The following is a 16345-nucleotide window of genomic DNA, read 5'->3' on the forward strand; positions in this document are numbered from 1 at the left end:
CTGGGAAGGGCAGGTGCTGCTTCCTCCAAGCCTTGCAGCATCCTCTGGCCGTTTCCCAGCCCACGGCCCGTCAGGGGACCCCTCTGGCCACACGGCTCCACCTGTGACGGCAGAGCCAGAGGCCAAATCCTCTCGCCGAGACCAACCTTGCCCTGGGGACACGTCTCTGTGTGAGCCGGGGCCGTGAGGAGCCGCTGGCCGTGGCTTGGGGCTCCCGGCCAGGTCACATCTGCGTCACCCCGCGCTGACCCCGCTGCCGGGGCGAGGGGAGGGGGGAGGGAGCGATCCCGTTACAGCTCCTGGGCTGCTCGCACCATTAATGGGAGCGGGAGCACACGGCTGCCAGAGCACCTGCCCCGGATCATCTTCCAGCTGAGCCCAGCCCTCAGCCCGGGATCCGAACCCTCGGGAAGCAGCTCCTGGGCTTGTCCTGGCCACATCTCCTTGGGTTTTGCAGTGTCCCCACGGGGAGGCACGGCCGGAGGTTGGTACTCACCAGTCCCATCTCACAGCCCTCAGGATTAACCCTGAGCCCCTTGGGTTCGGGGGGCATGGAAAACACGCACACACAACACCAGGGACAAAACACATAACCAGGGACAAGGGCTTTTCTCGTTTTTCCTTTTTTCTCTCTCTTTTTTTTTTTTTTTAAACATCCAGTTGAATACCTTATTAAAAACGAAAATAGTTTATTTTAACCACTGTTGATTTAGCAAATACTGAAACCTGCCACGAGTCGGGGCTGTGAACGTCTCTGGCTGTGTGATACTGCTCTTGTGTTTCCTTCCTAAAAGTGACTCGGAGAAGGCGAAGCCCGCAGGGATCCCCGGGTGAAGGGCTCCAGCCCTGCTCTGTCACCAGCACGTTCTGTGCCACCCCACTGGGCTCGGTGAGGTCGGGGGTCTGTCCCTGCTGTCCCTCTGAGGATGGCTGCAGCCTAGTTCCGTAACCCAGAATATTCTTCTCTCTTGATTTGCTTTCAATAAAACCATTAATCCAAGAGCTGCACAGTCTGGAACACAACTCTGTTCACTGGGATCCCCGGAACCACGACTGGAGATGGATTTGGGGTGCAGAGGGTTTTGGGGTGGGGATGGAGAAGTAACGAGGCCCAAAGAAGCTCCTTCCATGAGTCCTTTCAGGTCGCCTTTGTGCATCTGATCCGGGGGGGGGGGGCAAAGTCCCCGGGGAGGTTCGTGCCAGGCTCCTGGGCCGCTCTGCTGCTGCTCGGGGGTCCTGGGGTGCTGCCCGTGCCCGGGGGTGTCTCTGGAGGGCAGGCAGGGGCGGGGGTCCCTCGCCGGGGCAGTGGTGGGATTGGATCCCCCTGGATCCAGCGTCATCGAGCCCCGGCCCGGCCCGGCCTCAGTCGCGCCTCTTGCCCTCCCTGGCCCTGCCGTCCCTGCCCGGCGCCGGCTCCCAGGGCTTCCTGCCCTTCTGCAGCTTCCAGTCCCGCCTCGGGCTCTCCCGGCCGCCCTCAGCCCTGCCGGGACGGCCCTTCCACCCCTCCCGCCTGGACTCATCCCGCTCCCGCCGTCTCTCCTTCCTCTCCTTTCTCTCCCGGTCCCGCTTCTTCTGGGGTTGCTGCTCCGGTTCCCTGGGGGCCCTGGGGGCTCTGCCGGGTTTGTCCCACGGTGTCCTGTCCTTGGCTCGTGCGTCCCTCCGGCTGCTCCGCTCCGCACGGACAGCACGGCCTTCCCGGGCTTTCTCCTTCTTCTCCTTCTTCTTCTTCTTCTCCTCCTCCTCCTCCTCCTCCTCCTCCTCCTCCTCTTCATCTTCTTCCTCCTCCTTCTCCTCTTTTTCTTCTTCTTCCTCCTCCTCCTCCTTCTCCACCTTCTTCTGCTTCTCCTGGCTCTTCTTCCCCTCCATCACAGTCACTGGCACCTCGGGGACATCTGCAGGTTCTTCGTCCTTGTCCTCATCCTCATCCTTGTCCTCATCCTTGTCCCCATCCTCTGGTATTGTGCGGCCAAACCACTTCTTGAAGATCCAGGGTTCTGCCTGTGGGGACAGAGGGGACCAGGAGCTGATGATGCAGCCCAGGGGACGGGGACCCCTGTCCATCCCTCCCCTGGGGACAAGATGCTCCCTGCCCCAGGAGGTGCCACCCTGACCCGTACCAGGTTGCTGTCAGCTTCGCTGTCATCGTCTTCGTCATCACCATCATCCTCCACCGCGCTGCTCTCCGGCGGCGGCGGCGCAGGCTGGGCCGTCACCACCTCTGGGATCTCCTCCACCTTGGGGCTGACGACCTCTGGGAGGGGAGAAGGACAGGCCACCATCAGCTGAGGATGAGGCAGTTTGGGTGGGATGTCCCAGGCCGGGGGTCCCAGGGCCACCCCACCCTGGGATGTGGCCCTGTCTCAGGCTGGACCCGGCGGACCGGGGAGGGACAGAGCGTTGGACCCACCGGGAATGGGAGGGGGCGGAGGTTCCTGCCGGCCGCGGGCCATTCCCTCCTTGGAGCATGGCGCTGGAAGAGAGGAGGGGACAGGAGCCAGGAGGTGGCAGCACGGCCTGGCCGCCCCTTCCCGCTCCGGCCGGCTCCCGACTCACCTTGGAGCACCTGGAAGGTGACGCTGAGCAGGGCGACCACGGAGGCCACCAGGATGCACTTGTTGAGGGTGAGCCCTTCCCAGAGCAGCGGCTCCTCCGCAGGGTCTAGGCTGGGCGGCTCCACCTTGCTCTGCACGGGGAGGGTCCTGGGGACTGGGACCCCCACGGAAAAATGTTACTGGGGGAAACTGGGAAGAGGTAAAGGGCTCTGAGCTGGGGGATGGGAAGGGCTCTTAACATCCTCCTGCACAGCCCACTCAGGGCAGGGCCAGGGCCAGGGGCTGGAGCTGCTCCCGCCAGGTGTTTGCACTGCAGGAGTGGGGAGAAGAGTGTCCCGGGGGCTGAGACGGAGGAGTTTGGGCCTTGGTGGCATTAGAGTGTCCTGGGGATCAAGCTGGGAAAAGCTCTGCCCGTGCTCCCCCTCCAGCAGCGAATCTGGGCAGGGTGGAGAGGAGGAGGTGGAGGAGGAAGTGGAGGTGGAGGATCTGGCAGGCGGCTGAGGAGCCCCATCTCCATCCCCATGTCGCTGATTTCACAGGGGACAGCTCCTCCTGTCGCTGCTCCATGGCCAGACGGTGCCTCCCGGGCTGGCCTGGGATACAGGATTGTGCCTCTGTGGCCACCTGTGGCCAGGGTGGCCATTCCGGGGCAGGGAAGGGCTTTCCCACACACCCACCTGGAGGCCCGGCAGCGCTGCCCTTGGCTCCCACCTTCTCCACCCGCTTCTTCTCCGCCGCTTTCCTGTCCCCGCCGAGCGGGGCTGGCTCTGGCATGTCCGGCTCCTGCTCGGAGACACCGCGCGGGGGGCTCTGCTCCTCTATTCCCTGCGGGCCGGGGGGACAGAGACACGCTGCTCTGGGCGTCCCCGGGGCTGAGCCGGTGCTTCCCCAGCGAGAGGCACCGACCCGGCTCCTGCAGCGCCTGGGGCGTGTGTTCACAACAGTCTTAGAACAGGGCTGCATTTTACGCTGTTTAAGCTGGATTTGGCCACGAGTTAGCCCCGGCACACACACGGGGGGGGGGGGGGGGGGGGGGGGGGCTGGCGGCCGAGGACCCCTAGGCTGTGCTTGAGGGATCCCCCCCGGAGCAGCGCTCGGGGCTGGATTGCGGCCGCAGCATCCACCGAGGGCGGGGTGGATGTGCCGGCAGCGGAGGGAGCCGCGCTCGGCTCCGGGCTCGGTGCTGAGCGGGGCTTTGGTGGCCGGGCTGGGTGTTGGTCAGTGCCACCAGGGAGAGCTGCCCACCGGCACGGATCAGTGACAGCGACAGCTGGGGGACCTTGGGCTCCCCCGGGATGGACGTGCTGCAACCCTGCCGGGCGGAATGTGCCTATGGGACAGCCCCAGCTCGGCCCCCTGACCCTCCCTGGCACAGGGATCCATCCCTGACACCCCCTGATCTGATCAGAGATCCCCCTCAGGCACCCCTGCCCTGCCCTGGCACAAGAATCCATCCCCCTGGCACCCCCACCCTGACCCTGGGCACTCACATGGGCTCCACTGCCGTCCCCGTGGCTGTCGCTGCTCACCGGAGCGTTGGCATCTGTCAGAGACAAGCACAGCACGGCTCCTTAGGTGACAAATTTGGGGAGGTGGGAATCACCAGGGGCTGGGGGGTGTGGACCCCTCGGTGACACCCCCAGCCTGCAGAGAGGGGACACCTGGCTGTGTTTGCCCCCTTGGTGTTGCTGGGTCAGACCATGGACAGAGAGAGGTGTCTGAAGTCAGGCAAAAAGCCCCCCAGGCATTGAGGGGTGCAGTGGGAGCTCTGGGAAGGTCTGAGCCCCAAAATGTCACCAACCTGGGTATCCCAGAGGAGTGGCAGCCAAAGGGACAGTGACCTCCCTGCCAAGGCCCATGAGGACACCAACAGCCCGGGGTGTGCTCAGACACCCTGAAAACACAAGGCTGGGCACTGGGAGGCAGAGCCTGGACAGCAGAAGTCTCATCCACCATGGAGCAACCAGACCTCAGAAAGGAACTCAAGGGGACTGCAGAGCTCAGGGATGACTCCCAGGGCTTTTCTGGGAAGTGGGAGAGCAGACCGAGGGTCCCCAGGGCTCTGGCACAAGCTGGGGCTGGGGAGGGCGCTGGGCTCCTCGGGGTCCTGGGGGTTTCTCTGCCCTGGGGGTGGAAAGGCACCACAAGGACCCAGCACCACCGGCCTCAGCCCTCTTGGCATCTCCGAGTCCAGTGCCTCAGGTGCCACATCCTGCCCAGAAGGAAGAATTTTTCCCCCATTTGAGCCAGATTTAGTTTATTGCCCCCCTGTGGAACACTGAGAAAAGATCCCAGTTCCCAGGATGAAACCTACGACTCAATGGTGGAAGCAGAACAGATAAACAAGAGGAAACCTTTTGGCCGTGGTCTGAAAGGCCTTTGCTTTCAAGAGGAAATAAAATGAGTCTTTGGTTTGTTTAAGTGCTGTAAGTCCGGTCCTTTCTCTGCTGGGAAGGGGCAGAGCTGCCCCGGGACTCTCGTGGTGGCTGCAGGGGGTTCCCAGACCCAGGGGAAGCTCAGAGGTGGAGAACTTTTCCTCGAAGGGTTTCCCCCCATGTGCTTGCCGTGTTTTTGAGCATCTCAGCCATTCACCCTGGTTTTGGGCACAGATGAGCACCAGGAAGGTGGAGGAGGGCACGAGCCTCTGTTCCTCTTCTCCCTGGCCATGATCCATGTTCCCACGGAGCTGGTGCCACCCAGGTGTCCCTCAATGCACGAGGACACCCTGTGAAGTGACACCAGCACAAAGAACCATCTCTGCCAGGCTGAGCTGTGCCCTGCAGAGCCTCACACACCTTGCCAGTGGCCACGGCTCACGGTGAGGACAAGGAACCTCTTCTCCTGTCCTTCCTTGGTCACCACTGAGCTCTCCCTGCCCACCCGGACAGCCCTTTGGTGGCCTCAGGGCATCCCAAATCTTTTTCCAACACCGCACGGGGACCGTGTCACCTCGAGGGACTCTCACTAAACTGAGAGGGATCAAACACCCAAATCACCCAGTCCTCAGCTGAGCCCAGTGCCCCGTCACAGGGTGCCAGGCTCTTCCCATGTCTCCATCCCTTGAGCTTCACCCCGGTGGAGGAGCCCAAACAGCCTCCAGACCCCGGGGCAGACAGGTGTCCTTCCCTGCCATGCGCCCCAAAGGCATTAACTCGGTCCCAGAGCTGACCAATGATCCAGCTCTGTCCTCTCCGGGCAGGAGATGCGGCTCCATGCCCTGGCATGAGGTGGATGCACTCCAGGGCTCTACAGCCCACGCAGGATCCTCGTCCCCAGCCGGGATGGGCCGCGTCACCTGCAGGAACAGCCTTCCTGGGCTGCTGGTCCGACCGCGGCCACTGCCCAGGTCAAGCAGGCCAGGGCTGGCCACCAAGGCCAGGGACACTTTGCCCATGGCAGGACCGGTCACCCACAGCCCCCAGATCCAGCTGCAGCCCTTGGCTGGCGCTGCCCCTGCCCAGGAGCCCTCCCACCCATCCCTCCTGCCCGCCCATCCCGCTCCCCGGGACTCACGCCCCGCACGCCAGATCCGCCCTTAAACGCTCAAAATCGCAGGCACTTAACGAATAATCAGCTCGGCTCTGCTGCCACCGGGACTTCTCCTGCACGGGCTCCCGAGGTCGCCTTCACCGCTGACTCACATCAAAGAAACTTCCAAAAATAGTCCCCTCGCCTGCCCCGCTCTCGCTGTCACCCTCGCCCGGGGCTGAGCCCCGCGGCTCCCGATCCCTCGTGGCCAGAGGGAGCCGGGCTGTGCCCAGGGGCTGCCCGGGGGCTGGCCCGCATCAGGGGTTAAAAGCCACAGAAATTCGTACCTGGGGTCGGCCGCCGCCTCCTGCTCGGCTGCAGCCCCCGGGCGGCCCCGGCTCTCCCGGGTAAAGAACAGCAACAGCTGCCGAGGGGAGCCGGAGCAAAATAGCGCCCAATCACCGGGGCCCGAGCACCACAAAAGGCAGCTCAGCCCCGGCCCCGAGCGCAGGGGCTGCCCTGGGCACGGGGTGCGGCTCTCAGGGGCACCTGCCAGGGGGTTTGTCCCTCTGTGACACCGCCGGAGAGCACGGGGAGGGGACAAGGCTGTTTGACCCCAGCCCCGGGTGTCTGAGGCAGCTGTGGGAGGGACGGATGGGTGATGGAGGGATGGATGTGGGTGCTGGGGGTGCAGAGGTGGAGCAGAAGTCTGCCAGGCACAGGTAAGGAGAGAGGATGAGAAATCCCCCTGGGAGCAGCAGCGCTCAGACAATCCCAGTGAAAATCCCTTTTTGCCAGTGTTGGGAGAGGTCTGTTGCCCTCTGACCCCTCTGATGTCCCTGTCCCCGTCCCCGGGAGCCCTGTCACAGCCACAGGCACCTCCTGGGCAGGTGGGAGAGGGGATGTCCCATCCCACCCACTCCCAGGACACAGGGAGGAGATGAAGAATCCCATCTGGGGAGCTACAAAGGACCCTCGGGCTCTGGCCCTGCCTGTGGGGGTTATCCCGAGCTCCCATCTCAGCACGGGCAGGAACAGCCTCAGGCAGAGCTCCTGTGCCAGGGATGTGGTGCAGCAGTGACTGGGACCAGTCAGGCACGTCTCTGGCACATCCCACTTTGAGGACATTGCTCTTATAGAGAGGCTTCATGCTCAAAAAACCCCCAAATCTCTGAAATTGTAGAATATTTCACACCTGCAGTATTAACATTTTTCCAAAGGAGGAATAAACCAGGACACCTGGTGAGGCTGGGTCCAGGTCCTGCTTTAGGAGCTCTCAGCACATGAGCTCAGGAACAGCCTCTGCTCTCCAGGGCAGGGATTTCCCCTCGCTGGCAGGGCCAGGGCTGAGCACACTGTGGGATGAACAATGTGGAAGGTGGATGGACGGATGGACAGATGGACGGACGGACAGAGGGACGGATGGACGGATGGATGGATGGATGGATGATGAATGGATGGATGGATGGAGGAGGGATGGGGCTGCACACACACCCCCCACACCCGCCAGAGCGCTGGGCACACTCCCCGGGCAGTTTTCCCGCTTGTATTCCCACTCCAGCAGGGTCAGGGTTGTTAACTGGCTTTATAGTTTACCAGTTGCTTTACAGGGAGACGATGAAAGCAGAAAATCATAAACAGGCCAAATAAAATCCCCTTTTCTCCCAGTTAATCCCGTTCCTCATGCTGCTCCCAGGTTTGTTCCGTGCTCCTGCCTCCCGTGGGTGAGCTGGTCCTTCCAGGAAAGATCCCAGGGGCTCAGCAGGCACCGTCTGCACCCGCAGAGCTCTGGCAAACACCCTCCCACTTCATCCTTCCATGGAGCCACGGGATAGAGAGTTCTCCTCACCCTTCCCAGGACCTTTCAACACCCCGTTCCCGCAGCCGGGACGGACTGGCAGCTTTTTTGCCTCCACACGTTTAGCTCGGAGCAGTTCCCCGTGGAGCTGCAAAGCCTCCACCTCCATTGCACAGTCTATCCCGGGCAGATGGAGGAAAGAGATTCCCGGAGGCAAATTCTTTCCTAATCTCTTGAACCCCCCCAAATCCCGACTTCTTCCTTGCTCTGAGCCTGATAAAAGCGGCTATGGAAAGGGGTGAGCTCAGGGAGGGGGAAACCCGATCCGGCTGGGAGAGAAGGCGGAGGGAGGCAGGTGGGAGAGCAGGGGTGGGCAGGGGAGCGGCGTGCAGGCTAAACGCTGACTCTGGACTTGGCTGGATGACACAGCCCCTCTTCCCTGGCTGCCCGGGCTGTCCACTCGCCTCTGCCCTCGTGACTCGTGGTCCGGGCTGTGCTGCAGCATCCCCTCACTGCCATGGCAACGCTCACTCATCCTCCCACCAGGACATCGTCTCCCTTCTCCCCGTTTTTAATAACTCGCAGTTAAAAAGCAATCAGAAAGGGATAAAATTAGTCACTGGGTATTTTCGGCACAGGTTGGTTCTGGGGATGAATTCTCCTTCTTTCTGTGCAATTTGCTCTCTCCCCAGAGCTCCCAGCCCCTGCCTGGTTCTGTCCCCTCCTGCCACAGGTCCGAGGCATGGCACATGCTCGAGCTGGCTCTCTGGTGGCTTTCCCACTGCTCACCAGGCTGGCTGCAGGTTTTCCCCCAGGATTTCATCCCTGGCTCCACCAGAACCTGCCTGACCACGTTCCCAAGGCTTGGGACTCCAGAACACCTCCCAGCCTTTGGAGCCTTTACCCTCCAACCCGAGCAGGGTTGGGCTCTTGGCCTGATTTTAGAGCTGGGAATTTGGCTGCTCCCTGCTCAGCCAGGTGCCCTGGGCACAGCACAGCTCTGTGGGCAATTCCCAGCTCCAGCCATGTCACCCCCACACTGGCATTGTCCCTTGGGGGCCACTGGGGCTGCACAGGGCAGGTCCCCCGCTGCCAGCACCAAAGACCTGCAGGAGCTGCGTGCGGAGCTCACCCAGGAGCTGCATGGGCTTGTTGGAGGCGCTTGGTGTCTCCCAGCCCTCCCCCTTCCCTTAGATGTGGTTGGGGATGCAGGGCTGGTGGAAGAGAGGATCACAGAAACGCCAAAATTCTCCAGGAGATGGGGTGAAAGAGCACCCTGATGCCCTGCACGACCCAAACCCCAAAGGCACAGGTGTCCCCACGGCAACCTGGCCACGGCCCAGTGCTGACAGCAATATTCCGCTGACCCCAAATTCCTCTTTCAGCTGGATCCAGCAGCTCTTCCCAGCCTAGGGGGTTGTGCAATGGCTGTGCTGACGCACAGCCTCTGCCTCCTTCCCCCGAGGAACCAACACATCCACCCGGGAGATGATTCCTGCAGGAACCACAGAGCTTCCCAAGAACTGGGGTTATTATGGAGCCCTTGGGAGGTTTCAGGAAGGGAAGGGATGTCTCCTCTCTGCCAGCTGTGCTGCTCCTGTCAGATCCCATCTGTCAGCATGGAGATTTCAGATGCGCCGAGCTGAGCGATCTCCTTGCGGAGATGTGGATGATGGAAGGCCTGGAGCAGTCTGGATGTTGGATGTTCCTGTGGCTCCACATCCCCAGGCGTTGGGCTGGAGGGAGCCAGCAGGAGATGGAGCAGTCTCTGCATGAGCTGATTCCCACAGCTGATACCAGGATGGGCTCCACATGCCCGGGAGGGCTGATTGCAGATCGTGGGCCTGGAAAGCTTCTGGTGCCAGTTCTGATTGAGAACTCAGACCTGGGCACTTCCTCATAGCTTCAGGGATTTGGTTCAGCTGGAAAACACTGCCAAGGGGATCTTCTGTCTCCTCTCCTGGGTTTGAGATGCTGTGGAACTGGTGAGGGAAGATGGGAGCTCTGTGGGCTGGTACCACTCTGGTTTAAAGAACCACAGCTCAGAGCATCGATGGGACAAGAGGAAACGGCCTCAGGCTGCTCCAGGGAAGGGTCAGATAGAACATCAGGAGGAATTTCTTCATGGAAAGGGTGGTGAGGCATAGGAAGGGGCTGCCCAGGAAGGTGGTGGAATCACCAAGGAACAACTGGAGGTGGCACGCAGTGCTCTGGGCTGGTGCCAAGGTGGGGATTGGGCACAGATTGGACTTGATGGTCTCAGAGGGCTTTTCCAACCTAAAGGAGTCTGGGATTCTGGGATCTTGGAGGATCTCCTTCTTCCTCTTACCCCTTCAGCCTGGTGGGAATGCAAGCCAGAAAAGTGATGGCTGTTTGTTTAAAGGGAAGGGGACATCCTGCCTATGGCCCAGGCTGGGAGGACACCTCACCACAGGGCTTTGGGGGCAGATGCTGCAGACCAAGCACCAGCTTAACACATTCCTCCAGCTGAGCATGGAAAAGGGGATCACACCTGTTAGAAAAGCTCTCCCATGGCACCTCTGGCTTCCCAGCCCCGGCTGGAGCCATCCGTCCGTCCATCCATCCGTCCGTCCATCCATCCATCCATCCATCCATCCATCCATCCATCCATCCATCCATCCATCCATCCATCCATCCCTCCATCCATCCATCCATCCCTCCATCCATCCATCCATCCATCCATCCATGGAGCAGTAGTGCTGCACACACCCACCCCTGGCAGCAGTGTCCTGGTCACCTTCAGGGCCGGGGCTGTCTCACAGTCACTCCCAGTGATGGAGGAATCGTGCTGGGGACAGGTTTGGCAGAGCTGACAGGACAAGGAGCAGACAAGGTCCTGTGCCAAGGTCCTGGTCCCTGCAGGTTACTGTGGTCCAGTGACCTCAGTCCCAGGACTGGCTGGAGCTTGGGCCACCCCAGCACGGTGACAAGATCAGGCTGGCAGGCACACAAAACACACATGGACCACCTTTGTCACTGGTCAGGAGCTGTGGATGTGCTGTTGGATGAAATGAGCTTGGCAGAGCTCTGTGAAGAGCAGGAGAGGCAACAGAGAGGGACATCGTGCTGTGATGTCCTGCTGTGACATCCGTGTCTGAGCCTGAGCACAGCACAGGATCCTGCCCTGGGGATGGCTCCAGGATCTCCTGCAACTCGTGGACGTCACTGGGACCACACAGGGGGGAGGGACACCCCCAAGCCACCAGCCAGGACAGAACACGGCAGTGACAGTGGAGGGAGAGCCTTCCATGGGCTCATCCCATCACCCCCTGAAATGATCCACAGGCATCCGGAGCAGCTCCACATTAAAGCCACTCTGCCCACCCACGGATCCACGTGTGCCCTAAAAACTCCAATTCACAAATCTCAGAGGTTTTCGCTCCTTTTCCCTGGTAGAAGGAGCTCATTCAGGTCAGCGGGGAATGAAGATCCAGGTCCTGTTAAATCCTACTTTTAATCCTTTCCATAACTGTTCCACGACCTCTTTCCTCCCAGCCTAGCACCACTCAGGGCTGATCATTGCTCTCTTTGAAGATTCACAGCTGTTTGTCACTCCCAGGAGAACGTGACTCCGTTTGGACATGGCATTCCAAAGGAATTCTCCTTGGAAGCGCCATTTGGGATGGAAAAGCGGCCACAATGTTTGTCCCAACAAGGGCTGGGGGCTGTGGCACCCTCGGTCTGGAACAGCCATGCCAGGGGAAACCGAGGCAAAAGGAGATTTAGGGTAAGCGAAGCTTTGGGTGGAACAGCCTGGGAATATTTAACACCCCAATGATCACAAATCCTCCCCTTTTTTGGCTTTCCTGATGGATGGAGCGTTGGTGCATTTACCCAGAGACGTTCTGGCACTGGGGGCTGCAGATCCCAACCTGTTCCTCCCTTCCCAAATCCTTCCCAATGAAGGAGCTGCTTCCCTCTGCTCTGAACAGGCACCTGCAAACAACCCAGGGCACTGGGAATGAGAGGGCTCTTCCTCCTGTGGGAAGGAGGAGCTGTTCCTCAGCTCCTCCCAAAAAGCCCCCGGCCTCTTTGGGATGATGGCATCCACTGGAGAGCAGGTCCTGGTGGATTTAACACCTTTCCCAGGGCTCCAGGCTGGCCCCACAGGACAGAAGCAATGAATCCATGTCCAGAGAAACATCCCTGTGCCATGGGGATGCTCCCAGACTTGGCAGCTGCACCAGGGGCTGCTGGTCTCTGGGACATGGGGAGGGAGGAGATGTTCCAGGCAGGCTTCAGGTCTTAAAAGGGTCATAAAAGTACAAAATCCACCATGAAGTACAGCAGAAAGTCCTGCAGGGACAGCAAAAATAGCAGGAACTTCCTATCCACCCCCAGACCTCGGCTGGGGTTTCCCAGTCTCTCCGTGCTTCCCTCCCTGTTCCCCATTTCTCTCCCTGTTCCCAGATCAGAAATTCCCCAATTAAAATTTAGCAGACTCCAGAAACCAAGGGCAGAGGTTTCACCCTGCCAGGCCTGGCTGCTCTCCCTTCCCTGCCTCACACCATGGACTTCTCAGCTCCTTTGGGACAATCCGGGAAGGCTGAAGGGGTTTGGGTTCCTTCCTTGTCCCCATGCCAAGACCAGGACTGTGCTCTGGTGCTCTTTGTCCCTCTAAGGCACTTGCTGGGGTCCTCATGGAGGGCTTTTGTCATCTCTCCGAGGTCTGGAAACTTTGATGATGACTTTCCTTCTCCAAAGCTGTAGCTCCAAACTGCTGCGAGTTATAGCAGGACAGGAAGGGCCGGGACCTGGGGATGAGGTTTTTGAGTGAAGCCCCTTCTGCTCCAGCTTTCCCTCTTCCTCCTTTCATAGAGCAATGCCAAATGCAACATATTGTGTAATAGGAACAAGCAAGAACCAAACCAGCAAGGACTCCAAGCAGCAGGAAACTCCCATTCCAAAGCCACTTCTTAATGAATCAGTTTTCTCCTGTTTTTGCTCACCAGCCCTGACCCACCCTGCAGACCAGGCTTTGTCCAGTGCAACGAGGAGAGTCAAAGCTCAAGATCTCGAATGTTTTCCAGTTCTTTCCCAATATGTCCCTGCTGGACATCTGTTCCTAAGACATGTCTTGCTCAAACAACAAGATTTGTGTTTAAAATAAAGCTTGAGCCTCCCCAAGGCATCACCAACCTGCAGGAAAGCCGGGGTGAGACTGGAGGGGAAGGGAGAGATGGACAGAGGTTCATCCCTCCTTGCCATAACCCTGGATCCTGGATTGCCATCAGCCTGGCCCTGGAAGCCAGGACCCAGCTCCAGCACACCGGAGCCAGCGTGGTTTGGGCTGCAGCAGCAGCCAAGCCATGAAATCTCCCCTCCAGCCTGGAGCACAAACACAAAGCTTTGGGAGAGCTGGGTAGGGCCCATCTGTGGGGCACTGGGAGCAGGGATGTGGCTGTGGCTGATGTCCCTGGTCACCCTGAACACCCCCAGCTGCCAGGGCTGTGCTCAATCCCAAACACTGGATTGGTGCTGGATCCATCCGAGGCTGCTCTGCTGAGTCAGGGACTCAGAGTTTGGGTGAGAAGGGACCTCAAAGCCCATCCAGTGCCACCCCTGCCATGGGCAGGGACACCTCCCACTATCCCAGGCTGCTCCAAGCCCTGTCCAGCCTGGCCTTGGGCACTGCCAGGGATCCAGGGGCAGCCCCAGCTGCTCTGGGAATTCCATCCCAGCCCCTCACCACCCTCACAGCCAGGAATTCCTTCCCAAGATCCCATCCAGCCCTGCCCTCTGGCACTGGGAAGCCATTCCCTGCGTGCTGTCCCTCCAGCCCTTGTCCCCAGTCCCTCTGCAGCTCTCCTGGAGCCCCTTTAGGCCCTGCAAGGGGCTCTGAGGACTCCCCAGAGCCTTTTCTTCTCCAGGTGAACACCCCCAGCTCTCCATGGGGTTACAGGAGATTTAGAAGGAAATCACAGAGCTCACAGGCATCAAAAAGGCCCAGCTTTAGGACTGCTCCTCCTCCTCAGCTCCCTGCCAGCACCAGGAGAAAGCAAATGTCCTGGAAAAGCCAGGCTGCATCCACCAACTTGTTGTGATCAATACAAAGTTAGGTGGAATCTTTCACTGACTGCCAGAGAAGAGGATTCAGGAGTGAACCTTGAGTGGCTCTGCCCAGCTGGCTGGGGGAAGGTGATCCAAGAGATTTGGACAAGGGATCCACCCAGGTGGCTCCTGAGTTCAGGAATCATCCAGCCTGGAGCTCTGCCCTGGTTTTCTCACCAACACCACATGGTGATGTGAGTTCTGAGCCTTCTCTTCTCCCTCCTGACCAAACACCCTCATTCCCACTCCGCTCTCAGCCGCCTGTGCTGTATTTTGGGCAGGGCTGTGATCACGCCTTCAATCACAGAGTTCACCACAGACTGAAGTGGTTCCCATGATCAGCTACGACACCAGTCTGGTATTTGCTGGCAAAAAGGCACAAAGGAATGAAATGTGCCCCAGGATGGGGCAGGAAGGTGCAGAGACATGCAGGGCAAGGGCAGTGTGCCCAGGAGCTGAGGCAGGAACCTGCAGGCTCTGGTGGTAACAATCCTGAAAGTGTTGATGGAATCAACACGGGTGGAGGAGTGAGCAGAAGCGCAGGAGAGGAGCTGCTGCCCAGGCTTCTTCCAGCAGAAGGGTGCCCAGTGTCCCTGCCAGCCAGGATCTGTCCCTGAGAGTACCCTCACATCCCTGGGGAACCAGGCTGGGAGAGCTGGGGGTGCTGACCTGGAGGAAAGAAGGCTTCAGGGAGAGCTCCGAGCCCCTTGCAGGGCCTAAAGGGGCTCCAGGAGAGCTGCAGAGGGACTGGGGACAAGGCCTGGAGGGCCAGGAGCCAGGGAATGGCTTCCCAGTGCCAGAGGGCAGGGCTGGATGGGATCTTGGGCAGGAATTGTTCCCTGGGAGGGTGGGCAGGCCCTGGCACAGGGTCCCCAGAGCAGCTGAGGCTGCCCCTGGATCCCTGGCAGTGCCCAAGGCCAGGCTGGACATTGGGGCTGGGAGCAGCCTGGGACAGTGGGAGGTGTCCCTGCCATGGCAGGGGTGGAACTGGATGGGATTTAAGGTCCCTTCCAGCCCAAACCACTTTGGTTCCCATGATCTCTTGTCTTGGGACTCCTGAAGTGACCAATGAAGATTCCATGACTCTGTAGATCCCAATGAGAGGAGCAAGGAGCTGGATCCAGCTGTTGGCTCGATCCTGGGAAGGAAAGGGAGGCAGAGCAGCTGGAGGGAGGGCCGTGGCAGGAGCTCTGTGTCCTCTCCCAGCCCCAGTTTGGCTCAGCTGCCCTTGAGCAGTGTCTCTGGGCTCCAGTGAAGCTCTTTAAGGACATTAAGGGACATTATGTTTCCAACACAGCTCCAAGAGCAGTGTTTGAGCACCACTCCCCAAATTTCCCCCATTCCCTCCTCCTCTCCCCACCTGTGCCCAGCCTGCCTCAGCTGGGGGGACCAAACCAATGTCAGCTGAGCCCTTTTGCTGTTCTGGCTGTTCCACTGAAATATCCACCACAGCCTGCAAGAATTCCCTCCCTGAGTCCCGAGCCAGGCCCCAAATGCGCCACTGAAAACCATGAGGGGTTTTTTTCCCACAGGAAACACTGCAGGAGTCTCGGGCACCAGCATCCCCCATATCCAAACACCACATCTGCCAGGCTCAGGGAGGAGCCAGGTCCTGCAGCTCACGGTCCCTAAGCCAGCCTTGGATCCCTGCAGGGCTGCAGGTGGTTTCCTGCTCTAGATATCCAAGGATTTCAACAGCCAAAGTGAGGAGAGGAGAAGACACCTCCCCTCCCACCACATCTGCCCTGCAGAGAAGTGGGACACGAGACCTCTCCATCCCCACCAGCCCCTTGTGGTGGTAGATCCCACACAGCACCTAAGCCAGCGAGGGACACCCATCTCCAACAACCTGCTGCTTATTCCCACCCTCCACAAGGCCAGGAAGGTGCTGTAGGAATTCTAGGGGGGAAAGGGCAATTCCCCCTTTTCACACTCACAGAAGCCATCCCCAGCTGGGGCACAAAACCCCCCCAGATTGCTGGGATCTGCACCACTGGGATCTTCTGTCCTACAGAGACCAGAGAACCACGGAATCATTAAGGTGGGAAAAAGTTTTGAAGATCAAGTCCAACCATCAACCCACCACCATGGTCACCACTAAGCCACGTCCCCAAGTGTCACATCCAGGCGTTTTTGGAACACTCCCAGACAGACACTGTGGTGATGAGAAGAGAATGAGGAAGACACCTGGAGAATGAGGAAGAAACCCAGAGAAAGCGGCGCCAGAATCCCACTGGGAGTGTTTTGCTCCTGCACTGGGAGGTGAATGATCTCACCAGAGAAGCATCAAAGCCTCTCTGCAGGTGAATGAGCAGCAGAGCCAGGCTGGGAACCCGGGACACGCCGGGACAGGCCGTGACACAAGGAAGAGCCGGGATTTTGCCCGCGGGGGAGCTCGACACCCTGAGCTGCCCTGTGGGAATTCCTTTTAAACTCAGGCTGGGGAGGAGCCTGG

At 59.7% G+C, this 16345-nt stretch overlaps 1 protein-coding gene across 1 annotated transcript; it reads right to left on the reverse strand.

Moving 5' to 3' along the window:
* Positions 1-607: 607 nt before the first annotated feature.
* JSRP1 (junctional sarcoplasmic reticulum protein 1) lies at positions 608-6444 on the reverse strand. The gene is made up of 7 exons (XM_082297663.1): positions 6368-6444; positions 4043-4095; positions 3230-3377; positions 2554-2706; positions 2408-2470; positions 2118-2251; positions 608-1998 (listed from the first exon to the last, which is right to left on the reverse strand). Exons 3-7 carry the CDS (start codon positions 3324-3326, stop codon positions 1363-1365), a joined length of 1083 nt encoding a protein of 360 aa, XP_082153789.1. The 5' UTR covers positions 3327-3377; positions 4043-4095; positions 6368-6444; the 3' UTR covers positions 608-1362.
* Positions 6445-16345: the final 9901 nt, after the last annotated feature.

The sequence above is a fragment of the Coloeus monedula genome (genome assembly GCF_965178545.1).
Source record: "Coloeus monedula genome assembly, chromosome: 27".
Classification (NCBI taxonomy): Eukaryota; Metazoa; Chordata; class Aves; order Passeriformes; family Corvidae; genus Coloeus; species Coloeus monedula.